Source organism: Physeter macrocephalus, chromosome 19 (assembly GCF_002837175.3).
Source record: "Physeter macrocephalus isolate SW-GA chromosome 19, ASM283717v5, whole genome shotgun sequence".
NCBI lineage: Eukaryota > Metazoa > Chordata > Mammalia > Artiodactyla > Physeteridae > Physeter > Physeter macrocephalus.
Genome location: NC_041232.1, coordinates 17642604 through 17663368, shown reverse-complemented (window position 1 = coordinate 17663368; position 20765 = coordinate 17642604). Strand labels below are relative to the sequence as shown.

Sequence of the window (20765 nt, the reverse complement as noted above, 5' to 3'; positions counted from 1 at the left end):
AAAAAGGTCTATTTGAGGAGGCCAGGACTTCAGTACTGAATGTGGAAGTGAAAACCTACAGATCAACTCCGAGACTGGATAAGATAGAATGACTCCTCCCACAGTCCATTTTTGGAAGTATAAAGAAGTAAAGCTTAGGCAGGCTGAGGGAAGGGGAATTTGGAGGGAAGTTATATTGGCTTTTAATTCCTTGCCAAAGGCACAAAAACTCTGGTCCCCTTCACAGGGGGTTTCCCTCCTCTGTCCTCTGAGTTTGACAACAGAATGAGATGCAGTTCCTAAGTTCCTTCTTTCTTTGCTACCCTCCATGGTAACACAGGGCTCTTAGTTAATAGGTTTTACTGCTAATTACCAGGGAACAACAAAAGTATAACAAAAAATGTCTAAACATGACTCATTCAAATAGAGAATAATCACATGTCAAAAATTTCTTCACCTTGTTAAAGAGGAAACAGTAAGATGGTAAAGCTGGTTCAGAGAGCATTTTGAGGAAGTAGATATTTGAGGAGGGGTCTTAGATACTAAACTGGTTAATTTCTGCAGGGTAATAAAAAATGATAAGCTTTGGGATTCTTTTTTATACTGGAAAGGAATACTTTGGAACTCAAACCAGACAAAAATCTGAGCCTTTAATAAATAGTAAATAGCTAAGCAAACAAAGATACATTCTTTGGCCTACATATATGGCCAGTGGGCCAAATCTGGCTCTGCTGCTTGCATTTATAATAAAGTTTTATTGGACCACAGACACATCCATTTGTTTACATATTGTGTAAGGCTGCTTTTGCTCTAAACAACAGAGTACTATGATGACAGAGTTGAGTAGTTGACAGAGAGCAGATAGCCCAAAAGCCTAAAATATATACTATCTTGGACCTTTACAGAAAAAGTTTGCCAACCCCTGCTAGAGAGTTAATCCTTGGGTCGGCTTGTTAATCAACGTCCTAGATGACATGGCAAGAGCTGCACTGCCCTCTCTTGGTCTTATTTGCAAATTTTGTCTAATTTTTCTTAAAAAGGAGACGTTTGGCTTAAAAGTTGAAGGACATTTGGAGAGTTGTCATCTCTGGCCTATAATTCATAAATCCTCCTGTCCACCCACTTCAACACCCCAACACCCACTTTGTGCATTGGTGACTGTCTCAATGCACCTCCTTTTAAGGGCAAGGAGGCCTGAAAAATAATTGGTGTTAAGTAATTTCCTTTACAACGTGATTTTGCTCAACAGGGCATTCTGTCTTGGAATTAGGACTCCAGTTAGGGCTTGTGCCTCATAGTAATAGTACATTCACATGGAAGGGTTTCTTGGGATGTTCTCTCAGCTTCTTTGAATTAAGTTCTACAGCTGTTGCAAACTGCAAGTTTTGAGAAGGCAGCAATAGTGTGTGCTGGACCACTGCTGCTTCCCTGGTTCCTGGCACATATAGGTGCTCAGTAAAATATCTGTTGCTTGAATGATAGATCCAATGAAAGACTAAAAGACAGAGGGTTTGTTTTCCCCTCACGGTCAGCCCTGTGTGAGGAACAAAGTTTTGGTGACAAAGGCTGCCACCTGCAGGAAGAAACGTGAAACTGCAAGATTCAGAACTGCTAGACCCTGAGGAAAATACAGTCAACTGCAAGGCAAGATTACCAGAGAATCAGTTTTTTCTCCTTTAGCTTAAGACAGAATTAATCAACATCATTTTGTCCTTTCCAATTAAGGAAACCTGCACCCTTTCTTTAATAACATTTAAAGCCTTTGGAGTGCTTAATAAGTGCCCAGCACCATCCCACGCACACACAATTTTGCGGTAGGGACCACTAGTCATCTCCATTTTATAAATGAGGAATCTGAGCAGAGAAAGCATGACCGAGTTAACAGCTAGAAGGTGGCAAAACTAGGAGTTTGAACCCAAACATCGTGGCTTCAGAATATGTGCGTTTAATCATTTCACTATACTACCTCACTATGCCTGATATGGAAAATGTTTATAGGAAACATAGAAACATGGCGAATGGAACCCATGCAGATATCTCTGCTCTCTCCTGAACACTACTAAAATGATAGAAAAGGGATCCAAAAGGTCTAAACCCACAGAGAACAGGAGAGAAGATGACTGCTCATGAGAGATGTCAAATCCTTTTCAGAAGATAGGAAGTAGATGGATGATTTAGCTGAGTGGAGAAACCCTAGGAAGGGGATGCCAGTGAGGAGTAAGCCTGAGCCCTTGGCAGTGAAAGCGCGGCGTCCTAACCACTGGACAGCCAGGGAATTCCCCTGAAAACAGATCATTAATTGTACAGCTATACTAGGAGCTGTTAACCCCAGATTCCCTCCTGTGACTCCTTACCCCAATCCCTGCAAAGATTATTCTTTGGAGAACTTGAAACGTGACAGCTCTAGGTTCAGAGAACCTAGAGAACCAGAGAACCTAGTCAGAGAAAAGGATGGAGGTGAGGCAATATGCTAAAAACAGAGGGGTTAAATGAAAGTGTGCAGCTAAAAAAAATAGGAACTTTTAAAAAATAATCATGTGTTTGGTGGTAGTATTGGTATTGCTATTCTGAGACTTAGCACTATGCTAAGTGTATTTTGGGACAAAGCAAATAATAAATTATGTTGGAGTTTTTGAGAACCAAGCTTTATGGTGTGGAAGAAAGGAAATACATATGTATGGTCAACATGGTTAAGTAAAACCCCTCTTGGGCTTCCCTGGTGACACAGTGGTTGAGAGTCCGCCTGCCGATGCAGGGGACACGGGTTCGTGCCCTGGTCTGGGAAGATCCCACATGCCGCGGAGCGGCTGGGCCCGTGAGCCATGGTCGCTGAGCCTGCGCGTCCGGAGCCTGTGCTCCGCAAAGGGAGAGGCCACAACAGGGAGAGGCCCGCGTACCGCAAAAAAAAAAAAAAAAAAAAAAAAAAAATTGGGCAGAAAACCTGACTAGACATTTCTCCAATGAAGATATACAAATCGCCAATAGGCACAGGAAAAGATGCTTGATATCACTAATTATTAGAGAAATTCAAATCAAAACCACAATGAAACATCACCCCACGCTCCTCTGGATGTATGTTCTAGAGATCTGTTGCACAACAATGGGAAAACACTTAACACTGCTGAACTGTACACTTAAAAATGATTAAGATGGTGTTTAATGGTATGTGGGTTTTTTTACAATAATAATAATAATAAAAGTAATAAAAGAAACACCCCTTTCCTCAGCTGCCGCTAAGGTGCTCGGTCCTTCCGAGGAAGCTAAGGCCGCCTTGGGGTGAGGCCCTCACTTCACCCGGTGACGAGCCCCCGCCTAGCACTGGCCCGTACCACGGCCTCCGTCTCAGGGCTCACCTGCATCTACTCGGCCTCATCCTGCACGACAATGAGGTGATGGTCACCCAGGATAAGATCAATGCCCTCATTAAAGCACTGGTGTAAATGTTGAACCTTTCTGGCCAGGCTTGTTTGCAAAGGCTTTGGCCAATGTCAACATTGGGAGCCTCATCTGCAGCGTGGGGGCTGGTAGACCTGCCCCAGCAGCCGGTGCTGCTCCAGCATGAGATCCTGCCCCCTCCACCACTGCTGCCGCAGCTGAGGAGAAGCAAGTGGAAGCAAAGAAAGAAGAATCTGAAGAGTCCGATGATGACATGGGCTTTGGTCTTTTTGACTAAACATTTTTAGTAACATGGTCAATAAAAAGCTGAGCTCTTAAAAATAAATAATAATAATAAAAGAAACAGACTGTTGATACATGCAATGTGGATAAATCTCAAAGGCATTAGGTTAAGTGAAAGAAGCCAGGCTCAAAAGACTACATACTGTATGATTCCATCCATGTGACATTCTGGAAAAGGGAAAACCACAGGGACAGAAAATAAGTAGGTCAATGTCTTACAGGGCTGGGACAGTAGGAGGGGCTGACTATAAAGGAGCATGAGGGAAATTTTCTGCGTGGTAAAATTGTTCTGTATCTTGATTATGGTTGTGGTTACATGACTCTATGTGTTAGTTAAAATCATAAAACTGTATACCAAAAAAACTGTACATTGGTGCATGAGAAAATCTGTATATAAAAACTGTACACAAAAATTTATACTGTATATAAATTATCCCTCAATAAAACTGACTAAAAAGAAATGTGGAGTAAATGTGGAAAAATGTTAAATCTGAACGGTCTCGGTGCAGTGTACGGTGGTCATTTTTGTACCTTTTATTGTGATTGAAATGTTTCAATCTGAAAATAACTTTTTTTAAAAAATTAATTTATTTAGTTAGTTATTTTTGGCTGCATTGGGTCTTTGTTGCTGCACACGGCTTTCTTTTTCCTAGTAGTGGCGAGTGGGGGCTACTCTTCCTTGCAGTGCACAGGCCTCTCATTGCACTGGCTTCTCTTGTTGAGGAGCACAGGCTCTAGGCGTGTGGGCTTCATTAGTTGTGGCACGTGGGCTCAGTAGTTGTGGCTCGCGGTCTCTAGAGCACAGGCTCAGTAGTTGTGGCGCACGGGCTTAGCTGCTCTGCGGCATGTGGGATCTTCCCGGACCAGGGCTGGAACCCGTGTCCCCTGCATTGGCAGGCGGATTCTTAACCACTGCGCCACCAGGGAAGCCCTGAAAATAACTTTTAAAGTTATTCTTTATTTAAGTATTTTTTAAAAATTTTATTTTATTTTTGTCTGCGTCGGGCCTTTGTGCTGCACGTGGGTTTTCTCTAGTTGCGGCAAACGGGGGCTGCCCTTCATTGCAGTGCACGGTCTTGTCATTGCAGTGGCTTCTCTTGTTGCTGAGCATGGGCTCTAGGCACGTGGGCTTCAGTAGTTGTGGCACGCGGGCTCTGTAGTTGTGGCTCGCGGGCTCTAGAGCACAGGCTCAGTAGTTGTGGCGCACGGGTTTTGTTGCTCCGTGGCATGTGGGATCTTCCTGGACCAGGGATCGAACCCGTGTCCCCTACATTAGCAGGCGGATTCTCAACCACTGCGCCCCCAGGGAAGCCCTTTAAAGTTATTCTTAAGAAGCCAATTAGTTGGGACTTCCCTGGTGGCACAGTGGTTAAGAATCCGCCTGCCAATTCAGGGGACACAGGTTTGAGCCCTGGTCCAGGAAGATCCCACATGCCGTGGAGCAACCAAGCCCGTGCACCACAACTACTGAGCCTGTGCTCTAGAGCCCGCGAGCCACAACTACAGAGCCCGCGTGTCACAACTACTGAAGCCCGCGTGCTTAGAGCCAGTGCTCCTCAACAAGGGAAGCCACCGCAACGAGAAGCCGGTGCACCACCACAATGAAGAGTAGCCCCCGCTCACCACAACTAGAGAAAGCCCGCATGCAACAACGAAGACCCTAACACAGCCAAAAATAAAAGCAAATAAATACATTAATTAATTAATTTTTAAAAAGCCGATTAGTTTATTCAAACTTCAGTATGGTCCAATAATAGTATGCAAGTTTAAAGTTGTCTGGTAAACAAAGAATTGTTTCATTCCTGTCAATGCATGTCTGTGACTGTATTTATTACTTCATTTTCAGAAAAGGTCAAACTTGTAAGTTTGAGACCTTTCAAGAATGTGAAGTCTGCTCAAATAGTCCTTCTGCCCCCATAATGTTTCAGAAAACATTTGAAGAACAAGAATAGTATCTGGTGGTTGACTAGGCATGTGGGAAATGCAAGGAGGAGAGAAGCTGGGGATTATTTTCTTCTGGGTGTTGATTTAGAAATGAATTACTGGATGGTTCACTTCAGTCAAAACAATAGAGTCAGTCCTTTCTCCTCACACAGGCTTCATCTCCTGTCGTTCTAAGAAATCCCTTTATAAAGCCTAATGATTCTGCCTCTCTATTTGTAAAATATTTGGCTCGGATGAATAAAGATGGGTGTATATACTTAATCATAGGCAAAACTGCATACTTAATTTTAGACAGATTAGAAGCCACGACTTTAGCAATAATAATAACAACAATAATAGTCAACTCACCCCAAACCACACCAAAGACCAAGACAGAGGGGTTATCACTGCTATATGAAGTCAGACTCAGCTATTTTTCCACCCAGCTACTCCTGTCTTTGGTTTTTCAGGCTCCTCACATGCGGCAGCTTCCAAGTGCAGAATTCCAAAAAGCTGAAATTGTCTTGATTCCTCCCAACGTTGGCACAGGCTATAAGGAATTGAGAATGCCAATAATCCTAGAGAAACAGATGGACATTTTAGATCACAAACATTTACGCACAACGCAAATGCTGCAGTTTTGGACAAAATATGGAAATAGATCTTGGCCCTTCTCTGTGTCCTTCCATCTTAATGAGGGAACCTGCCAAGGCCAGGGGACAAGGAAGGGAGAAAGGATCCTTTGGGTTGAAAGATGAAAAAAAACCTGGCAGAAAGGAGTCGGCTGTGAAATGAAAAGTTTCAATGTTCCCAAGGTTTGCAAAATGGATTTGAGCTGATGCAGCCCTCATCTTGACTGTGTAAAATGTCATAAAATTACTTTTGGGCCACCTACGGAGTGTTTGAGTTTGAACCAAAAGGGGTGGTGAGATTATTTCCCAAACCATAAACTCGAAAATGTTAGAACTGACAGTCACTTTATCAAAATTTAATCCAACAGCCTAAAATTTCAAAACAGAAAATAGGACAACATGATTGACAGATATTAAGGTATAGAAAAGAAAGTAGAGGCCTGGAAGTAAAGAGAAGATTGAAAAACAAATCATCCTGGATTTAGAAGTTATGAGATAAAGGTTTGGAAAATAACAGGCTTTTTTTTTTTAAAGGAAAGCGTTACATACAAGCGTTATTAAAAGTGGTCCAGAATTTCAGGTGGATGTTAAAACAATCCTTTGTAGAAAAGAATTGGAAATATCTGTATTACACATTTGATCCAATTATATTTTATACACTTTCTCTGGAATGCCATAGGAAGGTGCTAAAGATGTCATTTTGATGATTTAGCTTTGCTGTATAAATTTAATAAACTAGATATATACTGTTTTGGCATTCTTCTTTTTTTAAATTTTAATTAATTTATTTAGTTAGTTTTGGCTGCACTGTGGCTTGTGGGATCTTAGTTCCCCAACCAGGGATGGAACCCAGGCCCCCAGCAGTGAAAGCGCCGAGTCCTAACCACTGGACCGACAGGGAATTCCCTTGGCATTCTTCTGAATTGGAAAAATGTGTTTCTTGAATAATTACCATGATACGTTTAAGTATTTTCACATTCACTTCTGAATTGTAAGGAGATTAAGTAACAAAAATATAGCCCACATACCTGGGCTGGACTACTTCTATAAATATGGCAGCTTAGAACTGAGGGGCTTCCCAGAGTCTTGTGGTCTTCAATTCATTTTGTAGAGTTACAGTAGATTTGCTTTGTTTTTTCCTTTTAACACCTATAAATCATTCTACTTAATTTTTGTCAATTTTTTTTTTTGTCTGTAGAAAAAGTTATTAAGTTTTCATCTGTCCCCCTTATCACAACACAGTGAACAGAAGTTATCTGGCGACTTCCTGGGATACAAGCCCTAGAGGTAGTTACTATCCCTATCATAGAGATGAGAAAACCGAGGCTGAGAGAGCCTAAGTGGGCTAAAACAAAAACAGCAAAGAAAGTGTCGACAGGTGTGAGATAGAGAAAATTCAAGGATAGTGATGTGATCTCTGCTCCTTCAAAAAGCCCTATTTAGTAGCTTTAGGAGAGCAGGTCCCAAAATTTCTGTCCCCCCCCACTGGTTGCGTTAGGACATTTGTTAAAAATATTGATCCCTGGACCCTGCCCTAGGCTTATTGATTCAGAATCCCCTGAGGCGGAACTTGGAAATCCGCATTTTTTAAACAAGTACCGCAGTCCGCTTGGAAACCACAGGCGGGATTCACAAGCCCCAGCTGTCCACTGGCTTCACACTGCCCCAGCTCCGCGTTCCACAGTCCCGCCCCTCTCCCCCGCCCCCATCCCCGCCTCTTGTGGCCGGGCCCGCCGCCCAGGCCCCGCCCCCCGCCCCCAATATCTCGCGGCCTCTCGCGACCCTTCCCGTGATGCCCCGCACCCAGCCGCCGCCGTTGCCAGGTAGCCCGCGGTCCTTGGCTGCTAGCTGCGCGGGTTTCCGCTGGATGATGGGGCTGCGGGATCTCCCGCATTTCCTGCTCTTGCTCCTGGACTGCTGGGCCTCCGTGAGCGCCCAGGCCGGGGACACCCCGGTGGTGACGACGGAGGCCCTGAACTCCACGAAGCCAGCCCCGACGACTTTCCGACCTGCTGTATCTCCTAGGCCCCATGAAACCCCCAGGGCTCCCAGGCCCTCCTCCGGGCCCAGGCCCACCCCGGTCACGGACGGTGGGTACCAAGTGCCAATTTCTGGGGATCTACAGTGATCCAGACTGCGGGGGGGGGGGGTAGCCCGGGTGAGGATGTAATAATAATGATAGTTAACGTTTATTGACCACTTATTGTGTGCAGGCATTGCTAAGTGTTTCATAGGCATTAATTCTCTCAACAACCGTTAGAGGTAGATGTTATTATTCACTGTCAGACAGATGAGAAAACCGAGGCTCAGAGAGCCCAACTGGGACAATATAAAAAGCTTTGAAATTACTTGCAGTGGTCTTGGACAACATTAACGCTAAAGGTGATAATGAATGAATACTTGCTTGCAGCTTTGCAGCTGAACACGAAATTAAATCGAAAGTTTGTAGACAGTTGTGGGAATTAAGTGCATAGGATACGTTGAACTTTTCACTTATCAAAAAGAGACGCGAAAAGTCTAGTTAACTGAAAGTGACTAGGTCAAGGCCCCTGTCTGTTGACTTGAATTATAAGAACCCAGGATTTCTCCTGTGTTGAGTTGGAGGTGGGAAGTTATGGGGTGAGAGGTTATATCCACTTCTTAAGATATATCTTTAGGGATAATTAACATATTTCTCAGAAAGTGATCTAATCCTTGAGTCACACATTTGGTGACTATTTAGTAATCTGATTCGACATGGATGACTTCAGGGGATAGCTGTGACTCCAAGATAGAGTGCAAACTTTTGTGAATATGCATTTTTCTGGGGTGAGAGTTCATAGCAGTGAGTAGTTTGTCAAAGGGGTTTGTGATCTCAAAAAAATCCCTCTTAAAAAAGTCCTCTGACTAACTCCAATAGGTATGCAGTATTTTTTATCCCTTCTTAAGGGAAAAAGATCTTTTCTTAAATTGAGTAAGGTTCAGTATTAGTAGATGGAAAAGTCATCATTGGCTGACATTCTGAACTCTAGGACTTAACTTCAGTTACTGAACCATTATTTCTCCTTTATAAATTATGAGTAGTCCTAAGAAAAAGTACAGAGAAATATATTTGCTATTTCAATATAAAAAAAGCTTTGTTTTATATCAAAACTATTTATTTGATGAATTAGTAGGGAAGTTAAGTGATAAATTGGGATAGAATACAGCAGAGTATTCAATATCTGAAATTCTCTAAGATATTTTGGACTGAGTTGTCTTTTATCCATGTAAATATTTCATCTGTTAATGCACTTCCCCAAAATGAAGCTGTTCTTGAACCATCATTAAAAGGTGTTCAGGGCTGTTTTTCCAAAATGGGAGGATGAATTTACACTTTCCTTCATCTTTTTAAAGGGCCTCTGTTTAGGCCTGTGCAAGTAATGATAATAAATGACAGCTGGCATTTATTAACTGTTTACTGTGTAGCAGCCCCTGTGCTAAGCATTTCATCTGTGATGTATCTCATTTAATCCTTATAACAACCTTAGGATGTTGGGTTATTCCCATTTTTCATGTTAGTGAATTACTTGCCTGATTTTAGGTCACACCCTGGGTACATGTTGTAGCAGGAGACTGACTCGGAGTGGAGAACTGGGCAGCCATTTGCAGAATGGGTTACAGGTGGAAGAGAAGGATGAAAACTTTCATCTTGAATGTGAGCTCTGTTCATTAGTACCCTGTAGACGTGAAGAGGCTTGGAAGAGCAGCTGAGTGCTACTTAGACCCTGGGAGTGCTCAACAGATACTTGTTGGCTGATTAAGTATACTCACATGGATAGAGACCTTTTTTTCCTAAGTAGAGTTATTAAACACTATTGCTTTGTCCCTAGTAGTCTTATAGCTACCTACCTACAAAGGCTTTAAGTTTTGTAAAACAAATCAACATTAATTTTGCACACATAAGGCAGGGTGCCTCAACACTTCTAAGCACACAAAGGAGTCCTTGGCTAGAGGGAAACATTGTAAAATAATTCATAAATGCAAATAAGAATGTTGTATGTATTGTCTACCAGCATTTGCTTGAGATCCCTTTTTAAAATTTGTGCATGAAATCCTTTTTCAAAAACAGAAACAAAACATTACAGGTAAGATTGAAGCACTGATCTTATTCCCTCCCTTCCAGCAGGAATTAAACTACCATGAATTCAGTATTTATCATTCTCATGCTCTGCTATCTCTTTAAAAGTTTTTTGCCCCCGTTTGACAGATTAAAATGGGGAATTAAAAATCCAGGTAGTCATCATTATTAAAAATTAATATTTGCTAAGTGGGGCTTCCTACCTCTTCCCATGCTTTTATTGTCTGAATTACGAAAGATATTTCTAGGATCCCAAGTACAAAGAACTTGAGCCAGTTTGATTCTTGGCCAATAGCCTGTGAATGTGGGCTCAGCTTCAAAGCTGCGGTTGACGTCTGAGGAGAGGAACAAGATAGAGAACCCTGATTCTCGGCAGCCTTAAGTGAGCCCTTCCTCTGAACTGGAATCTCCGGAGGAGGGGCTCAGGAGTCTGCAGTGTTAAACTGGTGGTTCTTTTGGTCAGGCAAGTGATTTACCATTCTGGTTCTTAAACCTGTTTTAATTGTCAGCATCACCTGGAAAGTTTTTGAAAAACAGGTGTCTGGTTTCATAGTTAGCTTAGCAAATCAGAGTCTTTCTAGGTAGAACACAGACAGAACTTTCCAGGTGAGTCAGATGATTGGCCACTTTGGGGAAACCTTGGATGGAGGAGTGCTCAAACTGATTTATTTTCACTTCACAAATTTCGCCCAAAGTGCAATAGGAAAAATAAAATGGACCTTCTGTATGAGATGGATTTTTGGTACCTTGCAGTGACGGGGGGCACTCACTACCTGCTGATTGTGACACTCTGCACCCCACCTCTCTTGTTTCTGTAGTTGCTGCTCTGTGTGTCTGTGACTTGTCTCCAGCACTGTGTGATGTCAACTGCTGTTGTGATCCTGATTGCAGCTCCGTGGATTTCAGTGTCTTTTCTGCCTGCTCAATCCCAGTTGTCATGTAAGTTAGTGACACATGCAGGTTTGATAAAATTGGACCAAGGTTATAAAATTTGGGGACAGAAAGTGAAAACTCCCCCAGGCTGAAAAACGCGAACCTGATTTTCTGAATTTTGCATCATTCAGAAGTCATGCTGTCCAAACCAATATGTAGAAGAGTGTCTATCCCTTATTTGCATCCAGCCAGATGATAGCTCAGGCAAAAGTGAAGAGAGAGTGTACTTTTTACAAAGGGTATAATGAAATCTCTGTGTTCAGATACTGAATTACGTTTCACTGTGATTTGTAAACAGATAAGGTGTCACATTTTTGTATCTGTGAATTAGTCTCATGTATAGCCTAGGGTGAAAAGTACAGTTTAATTTTACAGCTTTTGTTGTAGACATAATACTTGTAACAAAAAATTAAATAGATAGGAAAGCTTTGTTTATACTTTTCTGATGGACGAATCTACCAGGAATTCTCAGAGTTCACATTGTCTAGGAGAATAATGGAAAATGACATTCCCAGTCGATTATAAGGTAAAGAAATAATCTCTTCTGATTTATCTGCTTCTCATAATTCAGATAAAATAGCACTTAGGAGAGGTTAATTTATTCAGGATGGGACCAATTTATTATTCAGAGATAGCTAATTTACATTTAGTCTTGTATCAAGTTTTAGCGATTGAAACTTGATAGGTTGAATGCATTTTGGAAGTGTGATGTGTTTTTCCCATGGGAAATTTTATTGACCAATGGGAAATTGAATCTGCTTCTGATATTGGAAAAATGCTTGGAGCATGGGGTGTTGTAGTCAGATTATTTTTCTGGCTAGCTGGACTACATTGTGGTTCAGTCTTTGTTGAAAATCATTCTGTTTTCCTGTCTTAGTAAGTACCAGGAGCCTGAGAGTGAGGTATCTGCTCCGATTTGAGATCATTATTTAGAATGTAATTGTTTAAAAAAAATTAGCAGTACTGTAATTTTAGATATAGACTGTTTAGAATGGGCGTCAGCCAGCTTTTTTCTGTAAAAGGCCACATAATAAATACTTTAAGCTTTGCAGGCCATAATGGTCTCTGTTGCAACTTCTCAACTCTGCCATTGTTGAGCAAAAGCAGCATCGATAATATGTAAATGAATGGGCATGACTACGTTTCAGTAAAACTTATTTACAAAATTAGGTGTAGTTTGTGGACCTCACGGTTTAGAAGTTAGAGCTGAATTCGTAGTGCCCTCAGGAGAGGACCTCAGAATTTTTTGAGTTAGTTTTGCTTGTGACTTTCTCCCGAATATGAAGTGTAGAAATACTGAAATCAAAACTAATAGTCCTAATTAGTTGTGTGTTCTTGTTCTGTAGATTCCAACTCATAAAAAGTTTATTTACATTTGCTGAACTGTCATCAGCTAGTCCTGTCATCCAATAACTTGTAAATTTATTGTTAAGATTATTGGATTAATGTCTGTTTTCCTCATTAGATGTAAGCTTCTTGAGAGTAAGAATTATCTTTTATATACCATTTACCGCTAGTGCCTAGCACAGCTCCTGCCACATAGTTGGCCCTCTTTAAAAATGAGTTAAATGGATGAATGATTTTCTCCCCTCCACCCCTAACTGACCCTCAGATATCCCCTTTTGACTTTCTCTACCCAGGCAGAAACCCAGGCCAGAAACCTGGAGGCTACCCTGACTCCTGTCTCTTCCGTCTTTCACATCTCACCATGCCTTTCTTGAGCCCTCCTGTGTGCCAGTACCAGGGATTTAAAGATGAGTTAGACATGGTCCTGCCTTCAAAGAGCTCATGAGTAAGGGAGACAGATGAGTGGATGGCAGTTTCTGCCCCAGACACTAGGAGAACTCAGAGGAGTGACATCTAACCCAGGCAGTAGGAGTAGGGAGGTCTTTCTAGAAAATAACTGAGCTGGGTTCTGAAGAACAAGTAGAAGTTGGCCAGCACGGAATCAGGAAGGGCATTCCAGGCCGAGGGAGCTGCATGGAGGTGAAGGAGTACAGCCTGTTGCCTTAACTACAGGTAACTCAGCATGGCTAGGGAAGGGTGGAGCCAGAGGAGTGTGGGGAATGGCAGGGGTCAAATTCTGAGGGGCCTTGTGTGTATGCCGAGGGGTTTGGATTTTTCCTGAATTCTTCAGGGGGCCGGGAAGTAAGGTGATCAGATTCCCAACTTAATAAATTCAGCAGCAGCGTGGACAATAGATCACAGGGGCCAGGCCTGGTAACAGGGAACCAGGTAGGAAGCTATTGCAGATGAGGATTAATAGGTGCCCTCTCTTTTACCCCTGAAGGTTTTGACAGTGGGACTAAAGAGAAATGTATGGATGTGATACTGATTCACTGCACAGGATTTGGGAGCTTCCTGACTCGAAGGGGACGGGTGAAGAGTGCCATTCTGCTGAGTTGTCTTTTACAATTGCCCTCATGTTTATCCATTCCTACTTCCTTCCTCTTCATAAGCTCACGCCTCAACTTATCACTCACTTGCTAAAGAACCTTCAAAAACTCTCATTACCTATAGAATCCATAACCTGGATTCATATCCATCCCAGCCTCTTTCAGATCTTATTTCCTACTAAGCCCATCTGGTATCCACCATCCAGCCCACCTTTGGTACTCTGTTTTCCAAATACCATCAGGACATTACCCATCCTTGGCCAATGCCATTCTTGTACTTGGATTAGTGTCCCATTCCCTTTCTGTCTGATTCCTACTCATATTTTAAGGCCCAGTAGGACTCGTAGATTTTCCAGTGCTGGATCTTTTCTTATTAATACTACTCACGGTTTTTCAAAAATATTCTTTATGCCGACAATAACAACTGATATACCATTAGAACTATACAGAGCATTTGGAAAAGGGGCCAGTTACAAAATAAATCAATACCCCAGCAATAAACATTCAAAAAATATAATGGAAATGGATTTTATTCATAACACCAATAGAAATTTAACATAGTTAGAATTAAACTGAACTATTCAGAATTTTTGTGAAAAAAACCTTCAAAATATAGTGAGACATAAAACATTGGAATAACTGGAGAGATACAGTCTGTAGTGGGATGGGAAGAATCATTACTTATACATTTCAATTTATTATAATGTAATTCTAGTCAGATGGGAGAGGGATAATGTGTCAAAATGATTCTAAAATTCATCTGGAAGAATAAACAGAACAGCCAAGACGTTATTGAATAAGAAGAGCAAACTACTAGGTTTAAAACAGTTGTAACACTATAATAATGAAAATAACGTGTATTAATTCAAGACAGATTAGTAGGTCATTGGAAGAGAATAGAAAGGCCAAAAATCAGTTGTGTGTACTGATTTTACACCAGCTAATTTTTTAAAAAAGTATTATGTTTTTTTCTAATGTATTTAATGTAAATATGGTATTTCATCTCTGTGGAGTAAAGGTAGGCTCATTCAGTAAATGATGTAGGATGATTATTTAAAAACAGAAAACATTAGGTTCCTGCTTCACAGCATTACATCAAAGTAAATTACCAAGAGATTGAAACGTTAAAAAAAATTAATGAGCAAATGAAAAATATAGGTGAACATTTATTAATCTTGGGTTAGGGAATGTCTTTTAAGCATAAACCCAAAGGCAAACTATAAAAGTAAAGATTGACAACTTCATTATTTAAAAAAAAATCAGGTACTTCCCTGGTGGCACAGTGGATAAGAATCCGCCTGCCAATGCAGGGGACACAGGTTCAATCCCTGGTCCAGGAAGATCCCACATGCCACAGAACAACTAAGCCCGTGCGCCACAACTACTGAGCCTGCACTCTAGAGCCCGTGAGCCACAACTACTGAGCCCACGTGCTGCAACTACTGAAGCCCGCTCGCTCTAGGGCCCACATGCTGCAACTACTGAAGCCCATGCACCTAGAGCCCGTGCTCGGCAACAAGAGAAGCCACTGCAGTGAGAAGCCCGTGCACTGCAACGAAGGGTAGCCCCTGCTCGCCGCAAGTAGAGAAAGCCCACATGCAGCAACGAAGACCCAACTCAGCAAAAAAAAAAAAAAAAAAAAAAAAAAAAAAAAAAAATATATATATATATATATATATATATGGGTTCTTATAAGTCAATGAGAAGACAAACGTTCTAATAAAAAATGGTCAACTTACTGAAGAATAAATACCAGTGAGCAGTAACTATATGGAAAAATATTTAACCTCACTAGTAAAAGAGAAAATTCAAATTTAAACAATGCGATAACAGGCTTTTGCCCATGAAATTGGCAAAGGGTAAAAACTGAATGATAATATCCAATCTTGGGGCTTCCCTGGTGGCGCAGTGGTTGCGCGTCCGCCTGCCGATGCAGGGGAACCGGGTTCGCGCCCCGGTCTGGGAGGATCCCACATGCCGTGGAGCGGCTGGGCCCGTGAGCTATGGCCGCTGGGCCTGCGCGTCCGGAGCCTGTGCCCCGCAACGGGAGAGGCCACAACAGAGGGAGGCCCGCATACCACAAAAAAAAAAAAAAAAAAAAAAAAAAAATCCAATCTTGGCAAGAGTACAGGAAATACGCGCTCTTATTACTACAGTGTTGGTGAGGCTGCATCTTGCCTCTCTGGAAGGCGATCTGGCAGTATGTCTCAGAAGTCTTAAATTATGTGTACCTACCTTTTGACCCACCAATTCCACTCCAGGAGATACGGCTTAAGGAAATAAATGGCGATATTAATAAAAATGTATGTACAAGGATGTCATTTTAGCATTATATATAATCGGGGAAAATTAGAAACAGCCTAGATCAACAGTACAGGATTGGTTAAAAAAATTGGGAGTATCTTAATAAATTGGTATACAATGAAGCTATTTAGTATAATAATACAAAAACATATTTGATGATATGGGAAATATTGGGCACTATATATTAAGTGAAAAAAGCCTTAAAGCAGTATGTAATATCTCATTTTTGTTATATCTCTATGCCATATCTGTATCAGTATCAAATAGATTAGGGTTTGTTAAGTCTGGGATTGGTTGAAGACTTACCTATGCTGTAACTTCTAAGCCCTGAAACTTCCAGATGACGTTACATTTTCTCATTCTCACAATCCTTGTGAAGACAAATTTATTCTAAAGACTAGGAATTTTGGATCCATTCTGGGTACTTATAAACAATCTGAAGTTCTGCAAAATTTTATGTAATCTGTCAGAGTTTGCAAGGTTCATTTACATCAAAATTATACTCTGATCTATATTCCATACTTGACAAGATTTTCTTAAAGGTGATTCTAGTTGTCTTCATATTTTCACTGTTAGAGGAAGAAGTTTAAAATGCCAAACAATTTAACACTGAATAAACTAAATAAAAGTGGATTCAATTCTAACATCGCACTTTCATAAATATCCTTCATGTAGTTGTTAACATAGTACAGTGCAAGCATCTGACAGTTTTAAAATAATCTTGCTAAGATTGTGTGCATTTGCCTTAAAACTTTGTCTTATTATTTTTTTAATTTTCAGGGGTGATAGTCAGTTTTGTAGTCAAAAAGCAGCCATCTATTCATTGAATTTTACAGCAGACCCACCTCAGAGAGTATTTAAACTTGTTGACCAAATCAATCCATCTATTTTCTGCATTCACATTACAAACTGTAAGTATTTGATGGTGATACACTTTGTGAAACTCTGAAAATTTTTTTCTTTTAAAAGTTCTTTTATGGAAAAATGTCCCATTGTTAGATTTAAAGCAGTTATTCTGTGGTTTGGCTAGAGTTTATCTTGAGGCCATTCCACAGACAACTGCAAGTAACTTTATAAACCTGTGGCCATGCACGTTTTCTTTAATTGTGCTTGTGTAGTTATCTTTTGAAATCTCATACTTTATTTCAAAGGTGTTTATAATACGTAGACATGCATAGGAATCTAGATTTATTTAGGGTGTGTGTGTGTGCGTGCGTGTGTGTGTGTGTGTGTGTTTTACTTTATTTCCTCCTGATTTAATAGTTGAGAATCAGGTTCAGCTTTGGTTTCAAGTTCCCTTTTTCTCTTTTATTTTTACTAAGAATATTTGCATGAAAACAGGATCTTTATTTTTATCTGAGCATTTAGCTCAGTTAGGTGTCTAGTTCCAAAGTACATGTGAGTGTAAAATGTTATCAAGATATCAAAGATCAGAGACACATTTATGGTTTTATCAAACTTTATCGTCTTTTCAGAGTGTCTTTATATTTTGGTTTTGTTCCTTTGCACTTGAAAATTTAGGCGATTGCTTTGTGATTTGTAATCTGAGGTAACGACTGGTCAGTCATTGTCATGTTCTCTGACATAACAGGCCCAGTGAACATACCAACCTGTTCCCTCCTCCTCCCACCTCTCATGTACAGGGCACATTATCCTCCTGGGCTTTGGAGGTGGCTGTGTGAGGATAGAAACAGGGTCTTTCATTCCCATAGCCATCTGGAGAGAGTTGCCCCTTAGAGGTTTATGCAGCAGATGCCTCAGTCCATGGGCCAGAGAAAGAGATGGATTGTTATTGGTTTCTGTTGTGCTCTTTACCTGTAGGCTTTAGAAACTATTGCTTCCACAATAGAGAAAGATCCTATTTATTTAATAAGATTCAAGAAATCTTGGGGAAAGTGAATATAAAAAGAAACACTTTAATGTCTTCACATCAGCCTTAATGCTACTGAAAGTTGTTTCCAAAATACTACATATGTTATATATACTATACATGTTATATTTTATACTGATCTAAAATGTTTTTTCTAAAAACAGATAAACCTGCATTATCCTTTATTAATCCAGAAGTGCCTGATGAAAGCAATTTTGATAAATTGATTAAAACATCTGATGGTTTTTCATCGAATGCAGAATCAGATGTTTCCTTGACAGCCAAACCGGATGCTCCAAATACTGCAAAATATGAGGTGAGCCAGGAACTTAAGTCCACTCATCCCATCACAAATATCTTGTCTTTGTAAGTTAACTTTTCAGTATGTTCCCAGTAAACCGGCTTTCCTGAGACATAGAATTCATATTATAAACTAAAAAACTTAACGTGCGTGCCTATAGATCAAAGATCATGAAAATTAAACTTGAGTAGTTGAATTCTATCATAGGGTTTTGAGGCATTTATTCTGTGGTAAGCTTGCATTTGTCTCTGCAGAATTTTTTCTTCTTTTCCACCTCAAAAGATGCAGCAAAGTGCTTTTTTCTTTGCAAAAAAAAAAAAAAAAATTTGCAAAGATGCAAATTTTATGCATCTTCCCATGTCACTATAAAAGTTACCATTTCTTGAGAATTTCCCATGTGCCAGGCACTGTGCAGAGCTTTTCAGACATCATTGCACACAACCCTGGGAAGGATATGTCATTGTCTCCATTTAAGTGATGAGGAAAACATAGGTATAGGAAGGAGCTAGTGTCGGAGCTATATTTTACTGGTACAAAGTATTCCTTCCATGGATGTGTCGTTATTTATTATTGAGTCATTCCACTATTTAACAGACATTCGTTTCTAGTTTTTGCTATTATAAATAATCCACAATAAACATTCCTATAGGTACATATATATATATGTATATTTTTGGCTGTGTCGGGTCCATTGCTGTGCACGGGCTTTCTCTAGTTGCGGCGAGCAGGGACTACTCTTCATTGCGGCGTGCGAGCTTCTCATTACGGTGGCTTTTCTTGTTGCAGAGCATGGGCTCTAGGCATGTGGGCTTCAGTAGTTGTGGTACGCAGGCTCAGTAGTTGGGACTCATGGCCCTGGAGCGTGCGGGCTTCAGTAGATGGGGTACATGGGCTCAGTAGTTGTGGCTCTTGGGCTCTAGAGCGCAGGTTCAGCAGTTGTAGCACACAGGCTTAGTTGCTCCATGACATGTGGGATCTTCCTGGACCATGGATCGAACCTGTGTCCCCTGCATTGGCAGGTGGATTCTTAACCACCGCGCAACCAGGGAAGTCCCTAGATACATATGTTTTTGCCTGATTAAATCCTTAGGATATGCTCCTATAAACGGGTTAACTTGGTCCAAATGAATGGGAATTTAAAATACCGATACCAGATTGCTCTCCAGAAAGATAGCAGGAATTTATACTTCCAGCTCTAGTGAAGGACAGGGCTTGTCTCCCCCTTGCTGGCACCCGTGTCAGCTTCTTACATACCCTTCCAGTGGAATAGAAATAAAATTGCCTAGACAAAAAAGCCTGCAAATGCAGTAACATGCGTACACAGCAACACGCATCCTTAAAAGGAAAAGGGTGGAACAGCTAGAGGTAAGCTCCCTGCGGACAAGGACCACATGTGTTTTTTAATCACCCCTGTGTTCCCGATGCCTGCAGTGCTGCCTGTCACATAGTAGGTGAGCAGTAAGTGTTGAAGGAATGCCTTAGTAGCACCATGACAGCTGTTGGTTGTTCTGTTTGCAGTATGGGGTTCATCTGCAGACTTCACATTCATTTCTGAGATTCCCTTCTCCCCTTACATCATCTCTGTGCACCGATAATAACCCTGCAGGTAAGAGAGTGGGCACTTTTCTTCCTCTCTGCAAACAGAGTTTGTTCTTAGTTTATATTTATAGTACTCATAATTAAACAGACTTCGTAACTAGAAACAGAGAGTCTTAGAGTTGAAAGAGGCCTCAAAGGTTGTATAGTTCAGTTTCCCACCCAGTGCCGGAATCTTTTCTACAGCATGCAATCACTGTTTGAGCACTTGCAGTGATGGGGAACTCACTACCTGTAACCAGCACATTAAGTTGTTTAACTCTTCTAGTTGTTGGAAAGTTCTTTTTAAAAAAAAATATTTATTTATTTGGCTGTAGCAGGTCTTAGTTGCGGCATGCAGGATCTTTTAGTTGCAGCACACGGGATCTAGTTCCCTGACCGGGGATCGAACCCGGGCCCCCCTGCATTGGGAGTGCAAAGTCTTAACCACAGGACCACCAGGGAAGTCCCTGTTGGGAAGTTCTTTCCTCACTGGAGCTAAAGTTTGTCAGCAGCTAACACTGATTAACTGTATGCTGGGTATTGTGTTAAGTGCTTGCATGTGTTTTTCCATGTGATCCTTACAATGATCCTCTAAGGGAGGGTTGTTTTAATTCTTTAGATGAGGAAACTGAGAAACGTTCAGTTTCTTACTCAGGGGGTGGTGGAGCAGGGATACAACCCATGCAGCTGCCTCCCATGGGTCCTGCTTCCCCTTCAGGAGCACCATAGACTCCATGGAGTAACCCTCTTGGCAGTGGAAGGCAATAGGCCTGGCTCTCCAGTCCTTAGCCAGCCTCACTATGCAGAAACCTGCTAAGCCATGGATGATAGCATGTGACCTAATGAAGCAACACTTGCTACACGAAGGAAAATGTGTTCTATTGAATAGATGCTTAACCTTGCTCACACAAAGGAACAGTGTAAATTAAAATGAAACTGAGGGGGCTTCCCTGGTGGCGCAGTGGTTGAGAGTCCGCCTGCCAATGCAGGGGACGCGGGTTCGTGCCCCGGTCCGGGAAGATCCCACATGCCGCAGAGCGGCTGGGCCCGTGAGCCATGGCCGCTGAGCCTG

The 20765-nt window shown here is 41.3% G+C and overlaps 1 protein-coding gene and 1 pseudogene across 1 annotated transcript in view; both read left to right on the top strand.

Annotated features, from left to right (window-relative positions):
- Nucleotides 1–3128: 3128 nt before the first annotated feature.
- Nucleotides 3129–4088, top strand: LOC102985683 (60S acidic ribosomal protein P1-like; annotated as a pseudogene).
- Nucleotides 4089–7985: 3897 nt separating this feature from the next.
- The window catches only part of TCTN1 (tectonic family member 1), a 28264-nt gene continuing 15484 nt past the window's right edge, over nucleotides 7986–20765 (top strand). Inside the window, exons 1-5 of the mRNA XM_055080302.1 lie at nucleotides 7986–8302; nucleotides 11130–11250; nucleotides 16725–16855; nucleotides 17979–18130; nucleotides 19634–19721. Of these exons, the coding sequence (XP_054936277.1) occupies nucleotides 8005–8302; nucleotides 11130–11250; nucleotides 16725–16855; nucleotides 17979–18130; nucleotides 19634–19721 (790 nt within the window). The 5' untranslated portion in view covers nucleotides 7986–8004. The remainder of the gene's footprint in view (nucleotides 8303–11129; nucleotides 11251–16724; nucleotides 16856–17978; nucleotides 18131–19633; nucleotides 19722–20765) is intronic.